Source organism: Carcharodon carcharias, chromosome 6, assembly GCF_017639515.1.
Source record: "Carcharodon carcharias isolate sCarCar2 chromosome 6, sCarCar2.pri, whole genome shotgun sequence".
Classification (NCBI taxonomy): domain Eukaryota; kingdom Metazoa; phylum Chordata; class Chondrichthyes; order Lamniformes; family Lamnidae; genus Carcharodon; species Carcharodon carcharias.
Genome location: NC_054472.1, coordinates 125,236,829 through 125,260,194, shown reverse-complemented (window position 1 = coordinate 125,260,194; position 23,366 = coordinate 125,236,829). Strand labels below are relative to the sequence as shown.

The 23,366-nt window shown below is 40.6% G+C and overlaps 1 protein-coding gene across 2 annotated transcripts in view; it reads right to left on the bottom strand.

Annotated features, from left to right (window-relative positions):
- The window catches only part of si:dkey-181m9.8, a 66,111-nt gene that overhangs the window by 28,069 nt on the left and 14,676 nt on the right, over positions 1–23,366 (bottom strand). The window contains exons 8-15 of one of the 2 annotated variants that reach the window (XM_041190587.1): positions 20,429–20,489; positions 18,362–18,408; positions 11,609–11,728; positions 9,812–10,072; positions 6,634–6,797; positions 4,012–4,209; positions 1,507–1,689; positions 809–907 (exon numbers count right to left, since the gene is read on the bottom strand). In XM_041190587.1, the coding sequence (XP_041046521.1) occupies positions 809–907; positions 1,507–1,689; positions 4,012–4,209; positions 6,634–6,797; positions 9,812–10,072; positions 11,609–11,728; positions 18,362–18,408; positions 20,429–20,489 (1,133 nt within the window). The remainder of the gene's footprint in view (positions 1–808; positions 908–1,506; positions 1,690–4,011; positions 4,210–6,633; positions 6,798–9,811; positions 10,073–11,608; positions 11,729–18,361; positions 18,409–20,428; positions 20,490–23,366) is intronic. The other variant, XM_041190588.1, reaches the window with a different exon arrangement.

Here is a 23,366-nt window from a genome sequence, read left to right as displayed (position 1 = left end):
CAACTGTACCTAACTCTAGAGTATTGTAGAAACAGTGGAATTTTCTGAAATTTGAAACGGAGGTGCATGGGAACATGTGGGAAATAAATAATACATTTCAATGGAGAAATTAAGTCCAGAGTTCCACTGAGCTTGGTGAATAAACTGGGCTATTGTCCAGTTTAGTACAGAGTCACATAAACTAGAAAGGTCCCGAGTTTGCACATAGTTAGGTGAACTCAACCAAGACAAACTGGGGTACTATAAAGAGCTTTTAGACCCTAGACAAGGGAGGAATAAATGAAGTATTCAGGACTCCTGCCCCTGATGATTGTCCAGTACTTCATAACGGAATCCAAGTGTCTAGATATTGGGTAAATCAGCCAAACAATCTACCAACATTCAAGTCTTGTGGTCACAAGCAAGGTATTTGAGGACAACTAACCGAACAAAGAATACTGAATACCATCAATAGTCATCACTTTCAGGAGGGGAAGGAAGAACACAGGAACAGGAGTGGCCATTCAACATCTCAAGCCAGTTTCAAAATTCAATTAGATCATTGCTGATCTGTATTGTAACCCCATCTGCCCACCTTGGTTCTCTAACCTTTAATATCCTTGCCTAACAAATAAAATCTATCAAATCTCAGCTTTGAAATTCTCAATTGGCCTACCTCAACAACTTTTTGGAAGATAGATCATAGAAAAGAAGTAAAAGTCCAAAACTGAAAAGTACAGATGATTACAAAAATCAAATCTCTATTTATGTCCAGTTTAAAAAAAAATCCTTTCTGGATTGAAATGGGACAGTCGCAAAACATTCTTACATGTGCACACCATCTGAAGTTTGGCATTTCCATCAGAGTTCGGTCTCGAAGCTTTCTTTGAAACAACTCATGAATTTCTTCATCAAGATAGTGGCGAATCTATCATATAGATGTAAAAATATATATATACACACATATTTCAGTTAATCAAAATTAACATATTTTCTATAAAGACCTAAAAGATACACAGACAGGGATTTAATTATTAAAAGCACAGAATTAATCCTTCCAAATCTTTGTTTTCATTCGTTAAGAATAGTTGCATTTGGAAATTTCTTCCATTTCCACCCTGAAGAGGTTTGACAACAAATTTTTAAAAATGGATAATGTTTGTATTTAAGTTTCAAATCACTAGTAAGCAACTGAGTATTAAATATTTTACAGTTTACAAAATATCTGATGAGTTTAAGTCAAGTAGATCGGTTTCATTTTGAAATAAACGTGACAAACACTTCAGTCCCTCTTACAAAAAAACTGCATTAACAAAATAAAAATGGATGACTTATATTTATTAATTCCACTACTATTGCTGTGGCTTTCTGAAGTCTTTTACTATTCTGCATTGTTTGCCATGCCGTCTACTCTGGTGCCTTCTATTTATTACTCGTATTAACATAATTATCCAAATTACTTCCTGAACCAAGTTTCTGATGCTATTCTCATGTTGGGACTTTTCTTCCCAGATTTTAAACTCTAACCTGAATATCCAATAAATTGAAGTATTCCATGTTATCCTCTTGGAGCTGGTGGGTTTTCAGATCAGGTGTACTGCACATTGGGCAAACCATGTTCACAATATTTTTCTCCTTTATGACTGATGAAAAATAGTTCTTAAAACAGTCTTTACAGAACGAACAGCTACAGTGCGTCATTGTGACAATCTACAGAAATAAAAATCAGGATCTTAATCCATATGTCACTTAACAATAAACCAAAATAATTAATCCAGTTTTATGCAAGTCATTTAAATTAAATAAACTAGAGAAAGACAACTCTCACTATACCATATTCACAATCAAAGTTTGAAAAGAAATCCGGATTTTAAGAGTTGCATAACGTATAGATAAGAAGCATTTTATTATGTTAGAATAGCAATGTCTGCAGCTCTAAATCATACACCAAACTTAATTGATAGGTACAAGTGATTATTCACCACCAGTCTAAATTGGGATTTAGTGGATGCTTAGAAGCTACTGTAGCTGTCACTGAATACTCTTACTTCCACTGCTCTATATGTATATTTTTCAAATGCTTGGAAAGTAACCATGTGCATTTTAAAACAATAGCAAATTACAATCTTTGCATCACAATGAAAAACAGAATGCTTTGCAAACTGATTGATTAGGACACTATGAATAAGCAGAGGTCTCTCAAATGCATTGAAGATCTGAAGGAAGTTTACTGATACATTCCGAGCACCTCGTTACTCCATTAAATCATCGGGTGATTTTTAGTTTTAAGCAATGCAACAGATGTCAGAGCAATGAAGCTATCAATATCCTCATCAAGAAATTACAGATTGGGTACAGCATGTCAAGCGTAGGTACAGTAGCTCTATTATGCCTCAACAATTTACCTTATGGCCAGCATCTTCTGGTCGGTCAGCAGGGGGGCGGGGCCCGCACGCCGACACATAAAATGATGCAGGGATACATCGGGCATGCTTCCCAACGTCACCCCATGTCATTTAGATTTTCAGTTTGGCGGGCTAAACTGTCAACGGTCTATTAAGGCCATTAATAAACTAATTAGCCTGATTGATGGACCTGCCCGTCCAACCTTAAGGTTGGCGGGCAGGCCGCGAGCCCAGGCGGGCCTCAGATAAAGCACAAAACCTCATCCACGGCTGGGATGAGGTTTCATGAGGTATTTAAATTTTTATTAAACGCTTAATTAAAAGTTATGGACATGTCCCAACTCATGTGACAGTGTCACATGAGGGGACATGGAAGGGAAATTTTTTAATTATCTTTATTTCAACTTTTGAATCGGAGCCAATCTCCCTGAGGCAGCGCTTTGCCTCAGGGAGATCTGCCCGCTCTTTCGCGCGTATGCACGAAAGAGCGCAATCCCAGCTGAGGGAATTCTGCCCCCCCACCGCCCGCAATAGCGCTTTCTGGCGAATGTCACGCTGGACGGGCCTTAATTGGCCCGCCCACCTAAAATGGCGGCAATCGGAGGCCATCTCCCTCGCACCTGCTCCCGCACTTCCCCCCCAACGGCAGGGGGTGGGGGGGGGTGGGGGGAGAGAAGGGAATTTGCCATATGGCTAAACTCAAAAGACCACCCCTAGTGCACCAGTGTCAGTGTCAATTTCTGCATTTCCTACATAAACCTTTAAAGTGACCCTGCTAAGTGGAACTGTTGACACTGCTTTTGTGCTGAATGATCTTGGTTAGTTTCTCTAACATTTTCATACCTAACATAAATTTTATCAAGTAAATTCACTATAATCTGATACTTTCAGTAATTATTTCGCTGGTGCCTACAATGCACAATTGAGATACATAAACCATAACAAGCAAATTACAGGCTGTGACCAATCAAAATCATTAATTTTCCAAGTCAATATTTCAATATCAGCATAAATGGGCAACTTAACAATTAGAGCAGAACGTGTGCTCTATCATCTCAGACTTAAATATCAAAGCTAATACTAGTGAACAGGCATTTTGGGGCTTTTTGTAAACAGGTAATTATATCAATACGTCTAGTCCCAGGGTATTGCAGCCTGGGGAAACATTACTGCATCATGTCACACAACAATCACAGAAGGGCTCAAGCACTGTGGTGTGGTGGGTTAAAAAGGGAAGATGGATCAAAAAAATCGCCTAAAGGACTGTAAACAATTGGTGGTTTCCAATGAGGTGGTTTCCTAATGAGGACAACTCCCAGCTTTAAAGGAATTTCAGATTGCTGACCTGGCTACGTGAATTTCCTCTAAGCAGGAGAGAAGGGAAGGGATGGTTAGTGCACAGAAATTACATCAGCCGACTGATATGAGCAAGCACGTATGGGACTGATGATCTTTTGTATGTCCTGGATATGTAAGTACATAAACCATAATGATAGAACCTAACTACTTCAGCTCTGAACAGAGTAAAAGTGTGCTGCATAGGTCATAGATTTTGCAAGAACAAGAGGGTGTATGTACTGCTCTGTATTTCACATCAGCGCCAAGAATTCTATACATTATACCGTACCTTGCTAAAAGATACATGATCGCTGCAAATGGGACACTCATGAGAAAGATACCGCAAAGCTGATTCATAATTTAAACCAGACTGCACAACTTCCATCACATCCTCAGCACTGAAATTCTGGTCTTGAAGGCTCAGTAATCTCTTGAAAATTATCGATTTGTCCCTCGGCAGATCAACAGGAATCGATGACAATTCTACCTGTGAATTGAAAAATCAAAATCTTGCCGTGATTAGGAGGAAGAACTTCCTTTATAGCATAAGAGAGTCGATCTCACAATGATCCATAACGAACCTTCTATATCAGGGGTGGGGAAACCCCGGCCTGGGGGCTGGATCAGGCCCATTGCACTTTTTCATCTGGCTCGTGGCGAGATTTAAAAAAAAAATCATGTATGTATGACACACGTCTCTGCCATTTAACACCTTGCACTTCCCAACCCATCTCCTGAAAGCTGTCGAATTCCGGCTCAGCCACTTTGAATCTTGGGAACCAGGGAGCTTGAGCTCCAGACTTTGAGTGGGTTGAAGGTAACACAGCGACAAGCCCCGGTTGGTGAGGACTTTCTCCATTCCGCACACACCATTCATGCTATTTTAGAAGCAGCTCCCGCTCATCAGACACAATGAAGTTCAATCTCATGGGTTCATTTTCTGACTTCACATCTCTTGAACAGCACAATCGTTGGGAGATATTGATCATGGATGGTTGATTTAGGCATAATTGTGGAAGGCAGGCAACTAGCTGTATTCTCCCTCTGACGGAGCAAATTTCGGCAGAATCGAGGTTAGTGCAAATCCCTCGGGGAGCCTGAGAGTAGTGTGCCAGGAATAATGGGCAATCCTCATTACAGGTGGAATTTCTTAAATGTCCCACTGCTTCCTTCCATCTATTTTCTCCTGACATTTTGTCTGAAATCCTTTGTTCCCACACAATACACATGTTTGCGGTTTTGTTGCATATGGTGTTCTCACAGTTTTAAACATAAAAACATGGCTATTACTAACAGAAGAAGAAAAGTGGATGTACAGTGTCGTGTCTTTCATGAAAAATGAACAAACGGTTATTTTTTTGTGGAGGTGAAAGGCAAACCCATTTGCGGAGAAGCAATTTCAATCATGAAAAACGTCAACGTAGAAAGACACTACAGCACGATGCACATCAAATATGAATAATTTCAAGGACAAGCGCAAGCAGACAAAATTAAAGCACTTAAAAAGAATGTGAGCACGCAGCAAGCAAGACTGAAAAGGTGATGAACTGTGTTATGCAAGCTAGTTAATCACAAAAAATCTTAGGCCTCATTCAGAAGAGTTTGTAAAGGAGTACATCATTTCGACCACAGCTCTACTGGCGCTAGAGAAAATAATTTGAGTGTGAGCTTATCTCGCAGGACTGTTTCAGATCGAAATCATTGAAAAGTCTCTGAAAGATTCTCTGGGTGACTGTATGTCACTGCATCATTCATCAGGAGAATCGCAGTCTGTGCGACTGAGCAACGTAATGTCAATAGCAGTATCGAGTACTAACTTCATTAATCGTACAGGGTTAAACAGCCGCCAGTTTAAGGAGTTATTGAAAGGTCTTCAATCAGAGTTGGCGATTTAGTTTACTATCGTGAAGTGTGATGACTCAGCCAGGGGAGTTTGCTGATTTTACGAACAGAGGGACGAAGCGAAACTTTTCATGGAGACGAAGGGAAAATCTGTGGCTGAACTGAGTGACAACAAGTGGCTGCGAGACTTGGCTTTCATGGTTGACATTACGCAGCATCTATCTGAGCTCAATGTCAGATTGCAAGGGCCTAACCAGCTTCTTACTTCTCTTTCAAATGTGAAACCATTTGAAGCAAAATTAAAGCTGTGGCAAATGCAACTGGAAAAGGGCAACACGGTGCATTTTCCTTCCCTTCAGCAACAAAAATCTGCAACAACAGTGGAGAATGCCAGGGAGTGTGCAAAGTTACTTGAGAAATTTTGTGAGCAATTTCAAGACCTAAAAGTGAAGGAACTGGAATTAAACATTTTTGCTACACTGCTCAATATTGAAGCAGCTGATGTACCTGAAACCTTCAAAATGGAGTTATAGAACTGCAAAGCAACCTTGAACTTAAGGCTAAATACAATAACCTGCCTCTGCTGGAATTCTACAGACCCCATGTCAGCGCTGATTAACTTCCAAAGGAGGAGACACGCACTGAAAATTGCATCGCTGTTTGGAGCTGCATACTGCTGTGAGCAGTTTTTATCAAAACTTTCTCTTGCAAAGGACCGTCTGCATGCCAGATTAATAGCTGTGAATTTGGAAACCCAGTTGTGAGCAGCAACATCATCAGAGCCAGCAGACATAACAAGGCTCATTAAGGAAAAGCAAACTCAGCCATTGCCTTAAAGCAATGGGCAAGTTGAACATTTCTGTATTCTCTCTAAAAAAAGTAAATTATTGTGGCCCACGACTGACTTTGACTATGTGTGAGTGGCCTTGTTAAGAAAAATGTTCCTCATCCCTGTTTCGTGTGATATCTACTATCACAGTAAATAAGTAGGTGTTAAAACACAGTGAACTAAAGGAAACTGTTGTTCTAGTTCACAAGCACCAACATGTTGGTATTTAAAGTTACCTACCCAAGTTTCACGCGAATGCACCATATCCATAGGAAGAATTTTAGCTCCAATGTCATCTTTAGCTAACACGTCATCTTTCTCATCACACAACTTCAACTTTATGGGGAAGTTTTTATTACTAATGGTGATCACACAACGTTCCTGTTGGGCAACTCTTTCTGCAACTGAATAGGAAACAAAAATGTTCAATATATTTTTGGGTCAGTGAATAGAGAATAATTTTTCAACATCCAGGATGGAAAGAGAAGATACTCTGTTCCTGTATTATGGTTTAACCTTGGTGTGCATATTAAATTTTATGTGATTTTTCTTAGTGGCTGGAACCAAAGACAATTGGATTTCTTCACATTTGCTTTAAAGTCAGTTTTCCAAGGTTATTAGAACAGTTTCCGAATAACATTACCCAACTGCCATTGTACAATTAGATGTTATTGCAATTTGCATGAGGCAGTGCAACACTAACTTACATGATTAGGAAATTGTTGAAAAAAAATGCAGTTTCTTGGTGGAAAATATCATGCGTGCCTTATTTATAATTCAAAAAGTTTTATTGGCAAGTTAAAGCATATGTGTTCTTTGAAGGATAAACCATGTTCAGCACCCTTTTTAAACAGTATTACAGGATCTATTTCTGGTGGTTTATTCTTAAAAATCTTAGCTTAAAAAGTGAATATTACTTTATTATATTACAATATTATTTAGCTTTGAGGAGTTATTAAACTGGTTGAAATAAAGAGTAGGGCCCATAAGGGAACAAGGGGGCAACCTATGGGTGGAGCCAGATGACATCGCTAGAGTGTTGAATGAATACTTCACATCTGTCTTCACCCAAGAGAATGAAGATGTAGGTATCGAACTTGGGGAGAGAGACTGCAAGGTTCTTGAGCAAATTGATATAGGGAGTGACAAGGTATTGGAGGTGTTGGCAGGCTTAAAAGTGGACAAATCTCCAGGTCCGGATGATTTGTGTCCCAGACTGCTGAGGGAGGCAAGGGAGGAGATCGCAAGGGCTCTGACCCAAATTTCTAATTCCTCTCTGGCCATGGGGGAGGTGCCAAAGGACTGGCGAACAGCTAATGTGGTTCCGCTATTTGAGAAGGGTTGTAGAGATAAGCCAGGGAATTACAGGCCAGTGAGTCTCACATCAGTGGTAGGGAAACTATTGGAGAAAATTCTGAAGGAGAGAATCTACCTCCACTTGGAGAGGCAAGGTTTGATCAGGGATAGTCAGCATGGCTTTGTCAGAGGGACGTCAGGCCTAACAAATTTGATTGAATTTTTTGAGGAGGTAACCAGGTGTGTAGATGAGGATAGTGCAGTTGATGTAGTTTATATGGATTTCAGCAAAGCCTTTGACAAGGTCTCACATGGGAGACTTATAAAGAAGGCAAATGCACATGGGACACAGGGTAATTTGATAAGGTGGATTTAAAATTGGCTTCGTTGTAGGAGACAGAGGGTGATGACAGAAGGATGCTTTAGTGACTGGAAGCCAGCATCCAGTGGCGTACCTCAGGGATCTGTGCTCAGTCCCCTATTATTTGTCATTTATATGAACGCCATAAATGACTATGTGAGGGGTAGGATTAGTAAGTTTGCGAATGAAACAAAGATTGGCCGCGTGGTTAACAGTGAGGTTGAGTGTCTTGGGCTACAGGAAGATATAGATGGGATGGCCAAATGGGCAGATAAGTGGCAGATAGAATTTAACCCTGAAAAGTGAGAGGTGATACACTTTGGAAGGAGTAATTTGACAAAGAAGTATTCAATGAACGGCATGGCACTTGGAAGTTCTGAGGAACAAAGGGACCTTGGCGTGTGTGTCCATAGATCCCTGAAGGCAGAGGGGCATGTTAATGGGGTGGTGAAAAAGGCATATGGGACACTTGCCTTTATCAATCGAGGCATAGACTACAAAAGTAGGGAGGTCATGTTGGAGTTGTATAGAACCTTGGTGAGGCCACAGCTGGAATACTGTGTGCAGTTCTGGTCGCCACGTATAAGAAGGATGTGATTGCACTGGAGGAGGTGCAGAGGAGGTTCACCAGGATGTTGCCTTGGATGAAACAGTTAACTTACGAAGAGAGGTTGGATAGACTTGGGTTGTTTTCTTGGAGCAGAGAAGACTGAGGGGTGACCTGATCGAGGTGTACAAGATTATGAGGGGCATGGACAGGGTGGATAGGGAGCAGCTGTTCCCCTTAGCTGAAGAGTCAGTCACAAGAGGACATAAGTACAAGGTGAGGGGCAGGAGGTTTAGGGGGGATGTGAGGAAAAACTTTTTTACCCAGAGGGTGGTGACGGTCTGGAATGCACTACCTGGGAGGGTGGTGGAGGCAGGTTGCCTCACATCCTTTAAAAAGTACCTGGATGAGCACTTGGCATGTCATAACATTCAAGGCTATGGGCCAAGTGCTGGTAAATGGGATTAGGTAGGTAGGTCAAGTATTTCTCACATGTCAGTGCAGACTCGATGGGCCGAAGGGTCTCTTCTGCACTGTGAGATTCTGTGATTCTGTGAAACACTGGAAGCACCCAAGGTTGATCATGTTCTTTACATAATAGTTGTTAATATAACTTCTTCAGCTTGTAGAATTATGGTGCTATTTTACAGCTGTTGGTACTTTTTTTTATATGTGCTCATGGGATGTGGGCATTACTGGCATTTATTGCCCATTCCTAATTGCCCTAGAGAACTGTTAAACAAAACATTTCAGGAGCATTTAAGAGTCAATCACATTGCTGTGGGTCTGGATTTACATGTAGGCCAGACCAGGTAGGGCAGCAGATTTTCTTCCCTAAAGGACATTAGCGAACAAGGTGGGTTTTTACAACAATTGGCAATGGTCATCATCAGAATTTTAATCCCAGATTTTTACTGAATTCAAATTCTACCTGGATTCGAACCCAGGTCTCCAGAGCATTACCCTGTGTATCTCAATTACTTGTCCAGTGACAATACCACCGCCTCCCCATACTCGGAGGTATATTCCTGTAGCATCACAAGAGGTATACAACACACCTTAACTTTATGCTCAAAGGATAAAATCTTGTTCTTTTGATGAAAAAGTAAGATATTAAGGTAAAATTATGTGGATGAGTGTACTAAAAGTAAAATTCTGTATTATTGTTTTGAAATGCCTTGTAAAAGCGAAATCATACTTCAGGCATACTGTACCTTTGGCATCATCAAATGTGATAACAGCATTCCCCGGAATTTTAGTTGGATACTGAAAATCAACTATTTCCCCGCCACCGTTTATAGCTCTTTGGAAAAATATGGTAAGCTTATCTTTCATCCTGTGGCATGGAAATTCAACAGGAATGTTGAACACGTGCACTCTCCGTTTATCTTTATAAGTGCTTGAATTTTGAGCATCCCGTAAACTCAAAGGTTTTGCATCTTCTGATTCAATCCAATCAGAAACATCAGCCACACCTTCAAGAAACAACATATTACTCTAAAATCTGCATGACACAGTGTTACTAGGTTTGACACAGATAAATTCATAATGGAAAACTGTACACCTCTACACTAACAGTTATTTTTCAAAAATTAGCTTCATCGATGCAAAACTGGCAATATGATTGGCAGTCAGATCCCCATCTGACCCCAGTGTACACAATAGGAGGAGGCATTACACAAGTTTTAGTTTGCAGCAGATGCAGTATAACTCCAAATACTATGTTTTAGAATTCCCCAGGATCCTTTCACCATCTGAGCACTTTATAGACTTTTCAGCATTAAGAAAAGGGTATTCCCACCTAAACTGTCTTATTATTGAAAATTATGAACCAGGCAGTAGACCTCTGAATATGCATTGAAATGCAGCTGCATAGACTTTTTTTCTGACTGATCTTAGTGCAGCCCACAGTCATGTAGCAGCTGAATGCCAACTGCACACTACATTCCATGGATACTGGTCTCAGGCTAGTGGCTGCAGCATAAAAACAGCCAAATAATTTCTGAGTATAAATTATTTCACTGATAGGAACTTTCTAACTATTTAATAGCAATCAGCAATATATTCTGAAAGCCAGTAGTGGAACTACTTTAAACATGAAAAAGTGTTGGACCAAACTTTAACTCCAAAAAGCGAGTTAGGTTGGGATTGTGTCAGAGGTTAGAATGCAAAAAAAGTTTAACAGGAGCTGAATCTGCCTCAAACTCACCAACCTCCAGCTTTAATCAAGGTGAGACAATTGATGCGTGAAAAATCGGCATGTAAGAAGCAGGTTGGTCATTTAATTATAATGACACTGTCTGCCTATATTTTAATAATCAATTCTATTTTTAACCACAAGCAGCTGGGTTTCCAGGCCTCAGAAATTTGGTAGCCTACTGCAGGCAAAAAGAGCTGAATCCACAACTTAAGTGTTTTTACAGCACTGCTTGTGGGCCAGGAAGAGCAGGAGTGTTTCCTGCACGGTCAGCAAACTGCCCAGTTAACCATATGCCCCCATTCCCAAACGCCACTGAGCACACCACCACCATAGAATTCATCCATGCTGCCTCTCTCCCTCCACTCCACCAACCCAATCAGGACCCTCAAGCCAAGTCTGGATTCCCCCACTCCGTGCAATTGGGACCCCCTGACCAATAACAGACCTCCCCAACCCCTCATTTATTATCTCTCTGACTCCCCCACATTCTCAGCCTTGTGAAGTAGGCTTCCCATCCAAAAGGCCTCCACAGCCTCTCAACCAGGCTGGCTGTAGATGGAAACCCCACAGAAAAAAATTAAAAGGAGCCCTGCAGTTAAATTCGGCAGGACAATCCAAAACCCATTCTTCCCAATGTCACAACAGGCCCCTTACACAGAACTTGCCTTCAGGTTAAATGTCAGGCCATTAATTCTGGAACAAATATCTTGTTAGGAAATAAGCTACTATGCAAGATAGGATGAAGATAAGGTAGTTATTTAATTTAAGCACTTCAACTTTCAGGTTGTTTGTTGTAATCTACAAGTGCTACCTTGTTTGTTTTTGGAAGATGTCGCCAAGTTAAACGCATTAAGCACTTTGTCCAAATGCAAGTCTTTAAAGAGATCTACAGTTTGTTCTACAGAATCCATCTTTTTCTTCACCGCATGATCTAGCAAATAAAGGAAACAAGAATATAATATTTCAAGCAAGTTATTCAAAATGCAATGAAGAGTAATAGCACAGACATACTGACAATCTCATATTCAAAACTGTGTCTGTTGACACAAAGGCTTGGATTTTTACACCTGTGTTCCTGTTGGCCTGTAATTTTACTCCAATTTACTATAATACATGAACATCACAGGCCAGCAAGCAAAAAAGACAGAAAATCCTGGCCATCATGCTGGTGCATTGCACTGTGGAGTAGCAAGGCACAGGTTCACATCCCAGATTCCCAATTTTGTTCCAAGTGCGAACAAGCCTATTTAATGAAGGTATGGCCACACAGGGACAGGGGAAAAATACAACAAAGAGGCATAACCAACCTCATACCACTTCCCACACCAGTCACACTCAAACTGGCAAAATACAGGCCTAGAGCATGGCAGCCTTCCCAATCTCTTGGTCTAGCAAGCCTTATTAAGATAAAGTAAAAAAGAAGCATCATTAATAAGTTGTTTAAGGAAGGTGTCTTCTTCCCCATTTTGGGGGAAATTGTGATCATATAGGCTATTAAAACAAGAAAAATACCTGCTAAATAAAAAGCAACACACTGGAGCCTGAAACAAAAACAAAAAAGCTGGAAATAGCAACAGGTCAAACAGCATCTATGGAGATTAGTCAAAGTTTTGTAATTTTTCTCATTAGAGATGAGCAAGTGCACTGATAGCAACAGAATAAGGGCAGGGAGAAACAGAGGAGTATCAGTGGAATGATGCAACAGATCTTCTCAGTAATGGAAAGAAAGAGAAAACAAGTTTCTTTCCTTTAAACAAATTAGACTACTAAATGAACAAAGTACATACCAATAGCTAAGGGAGTATAAAGGATAGGGAAATGCTAAGATAATGAGAAAGATGGAAAACACCTTGATGATTAGGTTTGATATTAAAACATAAGATGCTAGAAAAGTACAGTGGGTTCATTGGCCCTAAAAGGAAAAAACAGATTAACAACATTATGTTCTAATGAAGGAGTGCCACAGCCAAAACACCAACTGCTCTACCCTCCCCACACACTAACAGCTCCAATGTATATCATTTGTAAAAGAAACGGAGGATAGCGCGGAAGTATGAAACCTCTCCGCTTGGCTACACCTTCCACCAGTTACAGCACTCAGACTGTTAACTGCTGCAGTAGTGATGTGTCTCATCACCAAATCACATCTTTGTCTGTGCCCCTACTCCTCTGGCACACTCTCCTCCTTTGAGCAGCTCACCTTGTTCAACCACTCTTGCCTCATTCAAAATCCTGCTTTTTTAATGTCCACGCAATGCCATAAGAACTTTAACACCGAGACACCTTCACTGCTTTCCTCCCTCAGCCTTTACAAAGAGTGACTTTTCATTCTCAATTCATCATATTCCTTCTCCTCAGAGCTCGCTGCCCTTCCATCCTTTTTTTCCCCCCATTTAACTCTCCAATCCACATTCATGAACACCTCCTTCACCTTGCTATTTCAAGCAGTGTTGAAAGCAGCAGACTCCCAATGAGTCAATCACAGTTAAGGAGAATTAGAGATGGGTAATAAGTGCTGGCCTGGCCAGTGATGCTCATGTCCCAAGAACAAAGAAAAAAAGCCATCTCTGATCACTTCCTTGTAATGCTTTCCATCCAAATTCACCTTCATTGCCACAACCCTAGTTTGACCACCCCTTGGGGGAAAAAAATCATCTCCCAATTCACTTACAGCCGTGCTTTCAAAATCCTAAATATCTAGCTTTTGGCTGTCCATTCACCACGACACTTCTGTAGATACCAATTTACTCAACCACACCCTCATCTCTACCTTTGATGCTCTAGTCCCCATTAAAACCATTACTCTCATCTTGGCCATTTCTTCGATAGAGCGCTCCCTGCAGACCTGAACAGATATGAAGCAAAGAACAAGTTTACCCCTTCATCGTCAGATCTACCTGTATCATCTAAAACATCGTCAGATCCTGCACTCGTCTGCTGCAACTGCTCACTGGTCCAGGATCATTCTGGAATGCAAAGCGAACTCCTAGATGGTAGAGGCAGAAACCCTTCTGCATCTAAAAGACACTTGGATATGCATCAAGGTGCCTGGGAAGGCACAGTGAATGAGTTGACATGATGTGGGCAGGATGTAGTCAAGTGTGCCATTGTACCCACCTTTCCTGCCCTGATTAGATTATTAAACTGCTTCCAGCATGTATCCAGGAGCATTGAACCACGCTCCTTCTGCTTGGTGCCTCTGCAATCTTCAGCTACTCCTTTTTGCTCACTGCGGCAGGCTTCTAACCCCCATTGGCAGTGAAGAGGATCTTTCCGAGGGCCCTTATAGACTGCAAAATCAGATCTGGGCAGACATCTGAGAAGTGCGGCCCAGCTTTGCCACATTGGGACTCCACAACACCAGTTGCTTCTGCTGTTTCCCTATCTTTGCAATCCATCAACAGTATAGCTTTAAATAGTTCCATTGTAATTGGCTCACGCAAATTGTCATCACGGCCACTCATACTAACTGGTTGGGAAACCCTGAAGTCAGGTGCAATTGCGGTGTCTGGATTAAAAACCACTGCTCCTATTGTGTCACCATGTTATAAGCTCCTCCAGATGTTATCCATTATAAATGTCAGAATTTATAATGGAAAATTCACAAAGGACAAAATGTGTAACTTTAACATGAAGACTGAATTATATTGACACACTCTGAAATCATTTCCTGACCTCCGAATATAATTCACCTGAAGACTCCCTATGTGAACACCATGGGACTATTATTAGACCAATGCAAGGAATTTCTTACGTATACCAGTTTTGAAATTTTGGCAAGTTGTACTTTCCACAAATAAACTACATAACCTGCTGTTTTAAGATATGATGCTTTGACAGAAAGGATCAGGAAAAGAGTTACATTTAAGGGTTATATTTTAAAGCACGGAAACAAAAGATGGTTAAATGGTAATTTACCCCAAAGACTGTTGACAATAAGCAATTTATTATCCCATATCCTTAATAGATAAGTATCTCACATGCATACAGTCAGAATCCTTGATTCTAGGTGCTTGGTAGGGGCTGTCTGGTATAGGCCCCTGTCGTCAAATTGTGAACACTGAGTTAAATGATAGGTCAGACACATATATAGATAGTCATCAGGCTCAAGGGAGAATGCAGCTGGATGGTTAGGAGTTATTTTTGGTCTCTATATATAGTTGCCTTGGAGGAGGTGCTACAAGGGTTCATTAGATTGACTCCTGGGATAGGAAAGTAGTTCTATGAAGGGAGATTGCATAAAATGGGCCTATAATCTGAGTAAAATGAGAGTTGATCACGTTGAAATATTTAAGATTCTGAGAGGGCTTGACAGGGTAGATGCAGAAATGCTGATTCCCCTATATGGAGAGTCTACAACTAGCAGGCATTTAGGATTAAGAGGAGAAGAAATTTCATCAGAGGGTTGTGAAGCTTTTTATTCTCCATGCTCAGTCAGTGAGTAAATTCAAGGCTGAGATTGTCAGATTTTTGGAATCTAGTGGAATCAAGTTATATGGGAATTGTGTGGGAAAGTAGAGTTGAGTTTGAAGATCAGCCTAGATCTTACTGAATGACAGACAAGACTCAATGGAATATAGAGTAAGATCTCATTTTAAGTGGCCCCGCTTTAAGTTGTTTCATTTTGATATTGCTTTTGTTTTAGGTCCGTTTTCTCCAACTTAAGTCGCGATTTCCACTTTAGTGACGTTTCATGTCATCGCCTTCTGCATCATCATCAGGTGGCATTGCAGGTCACCACCATCTTCACGTCCCATTTTCATTGCTCCAGTATGATCATGTGTCATTGCCGCAAGTCATTGCACATCAGCTCCTTTCATGCAACATCAGGTCCTAAGACCCAATTGATACCATTGTTAAGGAGCCTGTTTGAACCATTTCAAGGCAACATTGATTTTTTTTAAAACCCAGAGTTGTTTTTGTTTAAGCAAAAAGTTGGATTTAAATTTGATTTAAATTTTGGAGTTTCAAGAGTGAATGCCAGAAATGCCCACTAAGTGGCAGCAGTGTGCTTGCTGCTGCCAAGCAAGCAAGAAAAGCCATCAGCCTATGACTGAAATTGGATGTTTCCAAATGTTTTGAGGCTGGAGAACAAGTAGTTGATATTGCTAGAGTGCTTAGGCTATCTCCTACGTCAGTGCAAACAATCCAAAGCAACACTGGCAAAATTGTACAAAATATGCATAGCATCACACCTTTAGGTGTTAGCAGGGTGAGTCGGACTAGAAACAGCATAATGAAGGACATGGAAAGACTCCTGGCAGTCTGGATCAAAGACCAAAACAGCCCCAGGTGCCTCTTAGTTTGATAGTCATCCAAGAAAAAGCCAAAAGCCTGTATGAAGACCTACAGAATGAGCAGGGTAAGAGTTCTCAATCAGAAAGTTTCCAGTTCTGTCGAAGGGTCATGAGGACTCGAAACGTCAACTCTTTTCTTCTCCGCCGATGCTGCCAGACCTGCTGAGTTTTTCCAGGTAATTCTGTTTTTGTTTTGGATTTCCAGCATCCGCAGTTTTTTTGTTTTTTTTTAGAAAGTTTCAATGCTGGTCATGGATGGTTCCAGCATTTCAAGAGGCGTTCCTTTCTGCATAACATTAAAATGTCCGGCGAAGCACCTGGTGTTGAAACAGAAGTGGCTGATAAATACCCTGCCTGTTTGAAGAGAGTTATTGAAGAAGGTGGCTACTCACCAAAACAAGGTTTTCAATGTTGACGAGATGGGGTTTTTTTTGGAAATGCATGCCACAGAGAAAATACATGTCAAAAGAGGAGAAGACGATGCCAGGATTTAAAACTGCCAAAGGTCATCTGACTGTACTGCTTGGTGGAAACGCTGCAGGAGAATTTAAGTTTAAGCCCTTAGTGATGTACCAGTCCGAGACACCATGGGCATTGAAGGGTTATTCCAAGGAACATCTGCATGTCATTTTGTGTTCAAATAAGAAAGCCGGGATGATGGGGGAACTCTTTCAAGAATGATTCTCTCTGGAGAGAATATTGCATCAGAGAAAATCTCTCCTTCAAGATATTGGTCCTCTTGGATAATTGCCCAGGTCATCCTATCAGCCTTGATGAATTGTTTGAAAATGTGAAGGTCACTTTCCTGCCATTCAACACGACTTCATTCATACAACCCATGGATCAGGGAGCAATAGCAACATTCAAGGCTTACTTTCTATATGCCATACCTTCTCCCAGCTCTTCAAGACAGCAGATGGTGAGAATCATCTGTCAGAGAGATTTGGCATGGCTATCAACATCCTCAAGGGGATCTACAATATCACTGATTCATGGGATGAAGTCACGTCATTGAGTCTGAATAGTGCATAGCAGAAATTGTGGCCTGAGTGCGTTCAGTGGTTAAAGAAAATCTCACAACACTGTCCCTGAGGTTCAGCATGAATTCATCACCTTACTGAGGGAAGCTAGCTTTAATGAAGTGGACAAGGCTGACATGGTGGAATTGCTTGCGTCCCATGGTGTAGAATTGTCCAATGAAGAATTAGTGCAGCTAGAGAGTGTCAATAAACTGGAGGAAGACTGCGCTGAAACATCATCCCCTCGAATTTTGTCAAAAAACTGTCAAGGGGCAACGGAAATCATCATGGAAGATGACCCAAACAGAAAGTGCAGTGGCATAGTGAACAGAGTGATCAATGATTTAATTAACTGCTACAAAGATATCTACTGGGAGAAACAAAAGAAAACTGTCCAACAGTCTTTGGATAAGTTTTCAAGGTTTTTGACAATCCTGGCTCTTCATCCCATTAACTCCACCAGGAACTGGCTGTTGCACACCATCTTCAATTCAAAACTAAATCACTCCCACAGTCATTGAAGAAGAGGGCCAGGATCCAAAGACTTAGGTCATGGTACCATGCAGGCAGCTCAAAGCACCACCTGCAATGTCTTCCAAATCAAGTGGTAAGAAAGACAGCCAGGTCTTCCTCCAAGCTAACATTCCCAGCATCAAGGCTCTAAATCTTTCCTAACCACCTCTACTGAAACACTTTAAGGATGTACTCAAATCATCCCTGAAGGGGTCAAACATCTCCCCAACCCATCGAGTTAGAGTGGAAGCAAGCCATCCTTGAACCCGAGGGACTGCCTAAAAAGATAGAGACTGGTGAGTTTAATCTAATTTGAATTTATACAGGATTTATTTCATATTTAGGGATTTATTTTATTTTGCAAGTTATTTCAGCTAGGAATGAGCACTGCTGCACATGTATGGCACAGTATTTCAATTTGTACATTGATTTTTCTAGGCGAGAGGTGTCCGTCGGAACCTAACTCCAGCTTTAACATTGATTCCGATGGGAAACCATGATTCACATAAAGTTGTTTCACTTAAAACCAGGAACATAACCACAACTTAAAACTAAGACTTACTGTATGACCTATTCCTGCTTTTTATATTTGTTTAAGCCAAGGAACGTGACCCACTGATGTGGGTGAACAAAGTGTGTTCATTATTTTCACATTATTACACACAGACAAGTTGTACTGTGAATTAAATGTATCTGATCAAAATAATTGTTGGATTATAAAATGCTAATACGCACCAGATTTTCCCTTGACAGCTTCACGCAAAGATCTGGAAGGTAACAGGCTATAACCAAATAAGAAACAAAAATAAAACAAAACATTTAATGCTACAACTTCAAATCTATTATGCAACTATACCAACAATTTTAACAAACTATGAAAAAAATGAACCTAAGGCCTTCACTGCACTATTTACAAAAATATTCCCTAGACCTAATCCAGGAAAAACAAACTGGCCCCAGTGTCCAGATACTCTTGCAGATTTAACTTTACTGATTCAATCCTCTGCTGAATACTGTTTTCAGCATCTTCTTTAGAATCCATTGACATTACTTTTTAAAATCTTTAAATTAATTTTTGTTTCATGATACTGCCAGTCATACAAGAGGCACTTATTTTAAAAAAGGCATCAATAGGCTTGCTTACATTGTAATGTTCCTAGTTTATTTTTGTTGCATAACCATTGGAAAGGGTTTTAAGAAGCATCTGAATTTTTGTATTGCAGAAGAAAACCACAATATATCTTAGACAAAAACAACTTTCTGCTGAATACAAAAAACAAAACATTGCAGAAGCTGGTAATCTGAACTATAAACAGAAAATGCTGGAAGTACTCAGCTGGTCAGGCAGCATCTGTGGAAAGAAAAACAGGGATATTTCAGGTTAATGACTTTTCATTTGATCTGAAATGTTGATCAGGATATTAATAAGTGTGGGCTACGTAAGCAGGAGGGCAGTATTTAGAACGGGAAACCTGGAAGATTCGGTTTCCTTGGATGTTGTGGAGCTTTAATCCTATGTGTGTTTTTTTGTCATTTACAGATTTCCCCATCCGGAGGTCAGCCTGATTGAAAGACTTGGCTGCCTGTCACGCGGGTAGCACTTGGGATCAGACCACAGGGTAAAGTAGCTCAAATTCCTGCCAATGGGTGGAGTGCACAATCCTGGTAGGATTCTGATCATCGACCTCAGGCTGAGGGAAGGGGTGGGTGGGGGAATGGATAGTGCGGGGGGCACAGGAAAGAGATTGGGTGGCCATGAGGAAGCACTCCTGCTCCTCCTTGCCTACAAGTGCTGTAAAGGGTGCTAAAATCCAGTCTGTTAACTCTGTTTCTCTCTCTACAGGTCGTGCCTGACCTGAGTATTTCCAGCAGTTTCTGTTCTTATTGCTCCAGAATACTAATTCTGAATCATATGAGTTTGCACAATACAATAACTAAAAGGAAATATTTTCAATGAACTTATGCTTCTCTTCTAATGCAATTTCAGTGGCATTGGGAAGAATCTTATTCCCTTTGAAAAATTTCAGACATTAGGACCATTTCTGGGCCCCAAACCAGAGCAGGTCAGAGGTGCGTCGACAGGTGGAATCTTCCAGGAGTTAGCCAATTCGTTCCGTGGGTTCCCGATGTAGGAGGCCCAATGATAAGGCCCGCAGAACTGTGCAGATGATGGCCCCACTGGCAGAGGTGGGCACTACTGAGGCAGATAGGGGAGCGCAAAGGGATGAATGTGCCCTTGAAAGCCTGTTGAAGATTTAAACATAAGGAAGGCTCATAGCTCTTATCGCTATCTAGGGAAATCCCTCCACAGGAATGGTCATGGTTCAGGGTGCAGCCTTTGGATTCACGTGGTTCAAGAATGAGGCCAGTGAATGAGGGACCTATAGTCCTCCAGCCAGCCGCCAGAAGGCTGTCTCCTGAACAGGGGGTCAGGGGGGTGGGGTGACAGTTCAACATTGGGAAAATCCCAGTATCATCTGCACTTTGGCTTTAAATGGGCCCTTAACTGACCCTAATTGGCTACCCATAGCTGCTGGGCAAGAATACATCAGGGAGCTGATCTGATGCACAACTTTCAAAATTTTCTTCCCACCCTGCCTCCAAAGCTGCATCTCCGGGGCTGGGAAAATTCCATCCCACATAAATTGTTCCCTTTTGCTAAAAGTCAATTTCCCTGGAGATAAACATCAAATGACCCAATAATTCAAATTAAGCAATTAAATGATACAATACAGGGTTGTTAATGCACAATTCTAATTTGAATTAACATGTAATGTGAAAATTCTTAGTACCAAATATTACCTTGGAGAAGTCCTTGCAGGAGACACAGAATAACCACTGCCCTCATGTTGGTAACCAAGGGCTGTAAAAGTTAAATTGTAAAAACTATTAACATATTTAAACATACAATGATCTTAACAAATTTAAGTACTGTCAAAAAGTTACTATATATACTTGTATATAAAGAGTAAGCATCCTCAATGGCTGCATTTGTGAGTACACTATACAATGTAACACCTGGCTATATGCAGTTGGACTGAATTAACTGAACTGGAGTTCAACAAGATCCTAATGTCAGGGCTTCGTTTGTACCTAAATCCTTTAACCAGGAGGTTACATATGTGGACATTGGACAAATAATATTTGGCCAGGCAGTGAAGCTACAGCCCATCACTGAGAACCCTGTTAATGTTTAATGCTCAGATCAAACAAAGAATGGCCACTTGCACAAGTTACTGGAAAGTTGCTGGTACCCATCCAATGATATGCTAGCTAGTGTTAGTCACCCCTTCAGGAGAGAAGAGAAACCACAAAACAAAAAAGGATAATAAATCTGTCAAATCTAAATGGCACTAAGTTTCTGATTTTTTTTAAACTCGCTGCTGAACTATTTGTTTTATTTATTTAATTTATTTAATAGTTTGACTCTACTTTCCTTGTCAAACCAAATTAACTTGGGATTAACTGTACTGTGTATTCATCTTCCTGCCATATAATGCATGAAAGTTTGCTGTAGCTTATCCGAGTCCCATTTTACAATTTGGACATGAAAGGCAGGGCAATACTGTATTGAATTGAAAGCCTGAGGTAGGGTACTTCAGGTGAGATATTGAAATGAAGTATGAATGCTTTTTCTGATAAAGGTTACAAAGATTGCATGGTGCTATTTGAACTGCAAAGAGTTCTGGTGATTTCCTGGCCACCTTACCTCTCTCAAGCATGAAAACATAAGGAGGAGCAAGAATAACCTATATGGGCCCTCAAACCTGCTCAGCTATTTATTAAGATCATGGTTGATTGCTGACCTCATGTCCACTTTCCTGCAGAACCCTTTATCTAGAATGCAGAAATCTACTGATCTCAGGCAGAAAGGAACTTTTCCCTTTGGTGGAGGGATCAATAACCAGGGGGCGTAGACTTAAGGTAAGGGGCAGGAGGTTTAGAGGGGATGTCAGGAAGAATTTTTTCACACAGAGGGTGGTGGGAATCTGGAACACTGCCTGAAAGGGTGGTAGAGGCAGAAACCCTCATAACATTTAAGAAGTATTTGGATGTGCACTTGCAATGCCATGCAAGGCTATGGGCCTAGTGCTGGAAAATGGGATTAGAATAGTTAGATACTTCTTTGACCAGTGCAGACTCAATGGGCCCAGCCTTTATCTGTGCTGTAGACCTCTATGGCTCTATGACTATGACTCATGTGACAGTCACATGAGAGGACATGTTTAAATAAATGTTTAAACCTTTTATTTAATAATTTCAAAAGCCCTTCAATTTCCCTGAGGCAGCTCCGTGCCGATCGCGGATCCCACTGAGCCCGCCCGCCACCTGAAAATTTCAGGCCAGTGTTTCCAGAAGAAAACCAAGGGCTACAGCTTTAAAACTCACTTGGCCGTGAACAACAGCAAAAGACTCAAAAATCGGTGAACTCTTTATATCTTTGACTTCTCGTTGAATCTTATTTTGACCAAGAGTTAACATCCTCTACTTTGTAACTTCTATTTTTCCATGCTAGTGTGTGTGCATGTGTTTAATATTTTAATATATTTACCTGGGTGAGTTTTAGCACAATATAAACTAACCCCATATGTTTAAATTCAAGAGAATCTGTCTGACTGGGTTACTTGTAATCAGCATATTAAGTATGCCTTGTATGAATGTGCCACTAAATTGGCACGTTCATCTTTCCATTTAAAAAAAACCTTTACGATCAACTGAGAAGTGGAAAAGGGGGGTAGTCCTTGCACCTTTCCTCACCTAGTCATAACAATATAAAATATTTGCTTACGTTCTGCCATTTCCTTATTTCTGATTATAATTTCTCCTGTTCAGCTGGTAAGGGAACCGCATTTACTTTTGCCACTCTCCTTTTTTCCATAGCTATAGAAGCTCCTTCTTTATACTTCTTGCTAGTTTACTCTCATGTTCGGTTTTTTTCCTCTTTATCAGCTTTTTTGGTCATCCTTTACAAGTAACTGAAATAGTCCCAACCTCAGGCTTCCTACTCATCTTGGCAATTTTTAAAGCCTCTTCTTTTAATCTAATGTTATCCATAACCTCTTCAATTAGCCATGAATGGAATGTAGATTCTTTAAGAAGTACAAAATATTTTTTTAAAGTTTGCCATTGTTCATCTACTGTCGTATCTTTTAATCTCATTCTCAATTTACCTTAGCTAATTTCTCCCTCTTATCTATGCAATTGGCTTCTCTTATCTCTGTAACTGGCTTTTATTAAAAAGTTTAGTTTCTAATTCTAGTTTTAGACTTACGTACATCATTCTTAAAGCAATGTGCAATTCTATCTTGTTATGGTCACTTTTTCCTTGAGAATCCTTACTATAAAATCATTAATTAATCCTGACACACAACACAGAATGGCATCTGCACTAACCTCTTCCCTGGTTGTTCCAAACGTATTGCTCAAATACATTCCATGAACTCGTCCTCCAAATTACATTTGCAGATTTAATTTGTAGAACCTATATGTAGATTATAGTCCTTCAATGGCATTGCATTGCCTTTGCTACAAGTTCCTTTCATTTCCTGATTAATACTCCGACATCAGATTAACTGGTCATTCATGTCACTGCTACTTGTCATAGAACATTGTGCACAAAAGAGCAGCTGCATTCACCTACTTAAATATGACTGACCCAAGAGCCAAATTTATGTGTGTGAAGCATTTTGGAATATATCTGAGACATTGGGCAGCCTTTTCCGGTTGGCAAGCGGGGGCG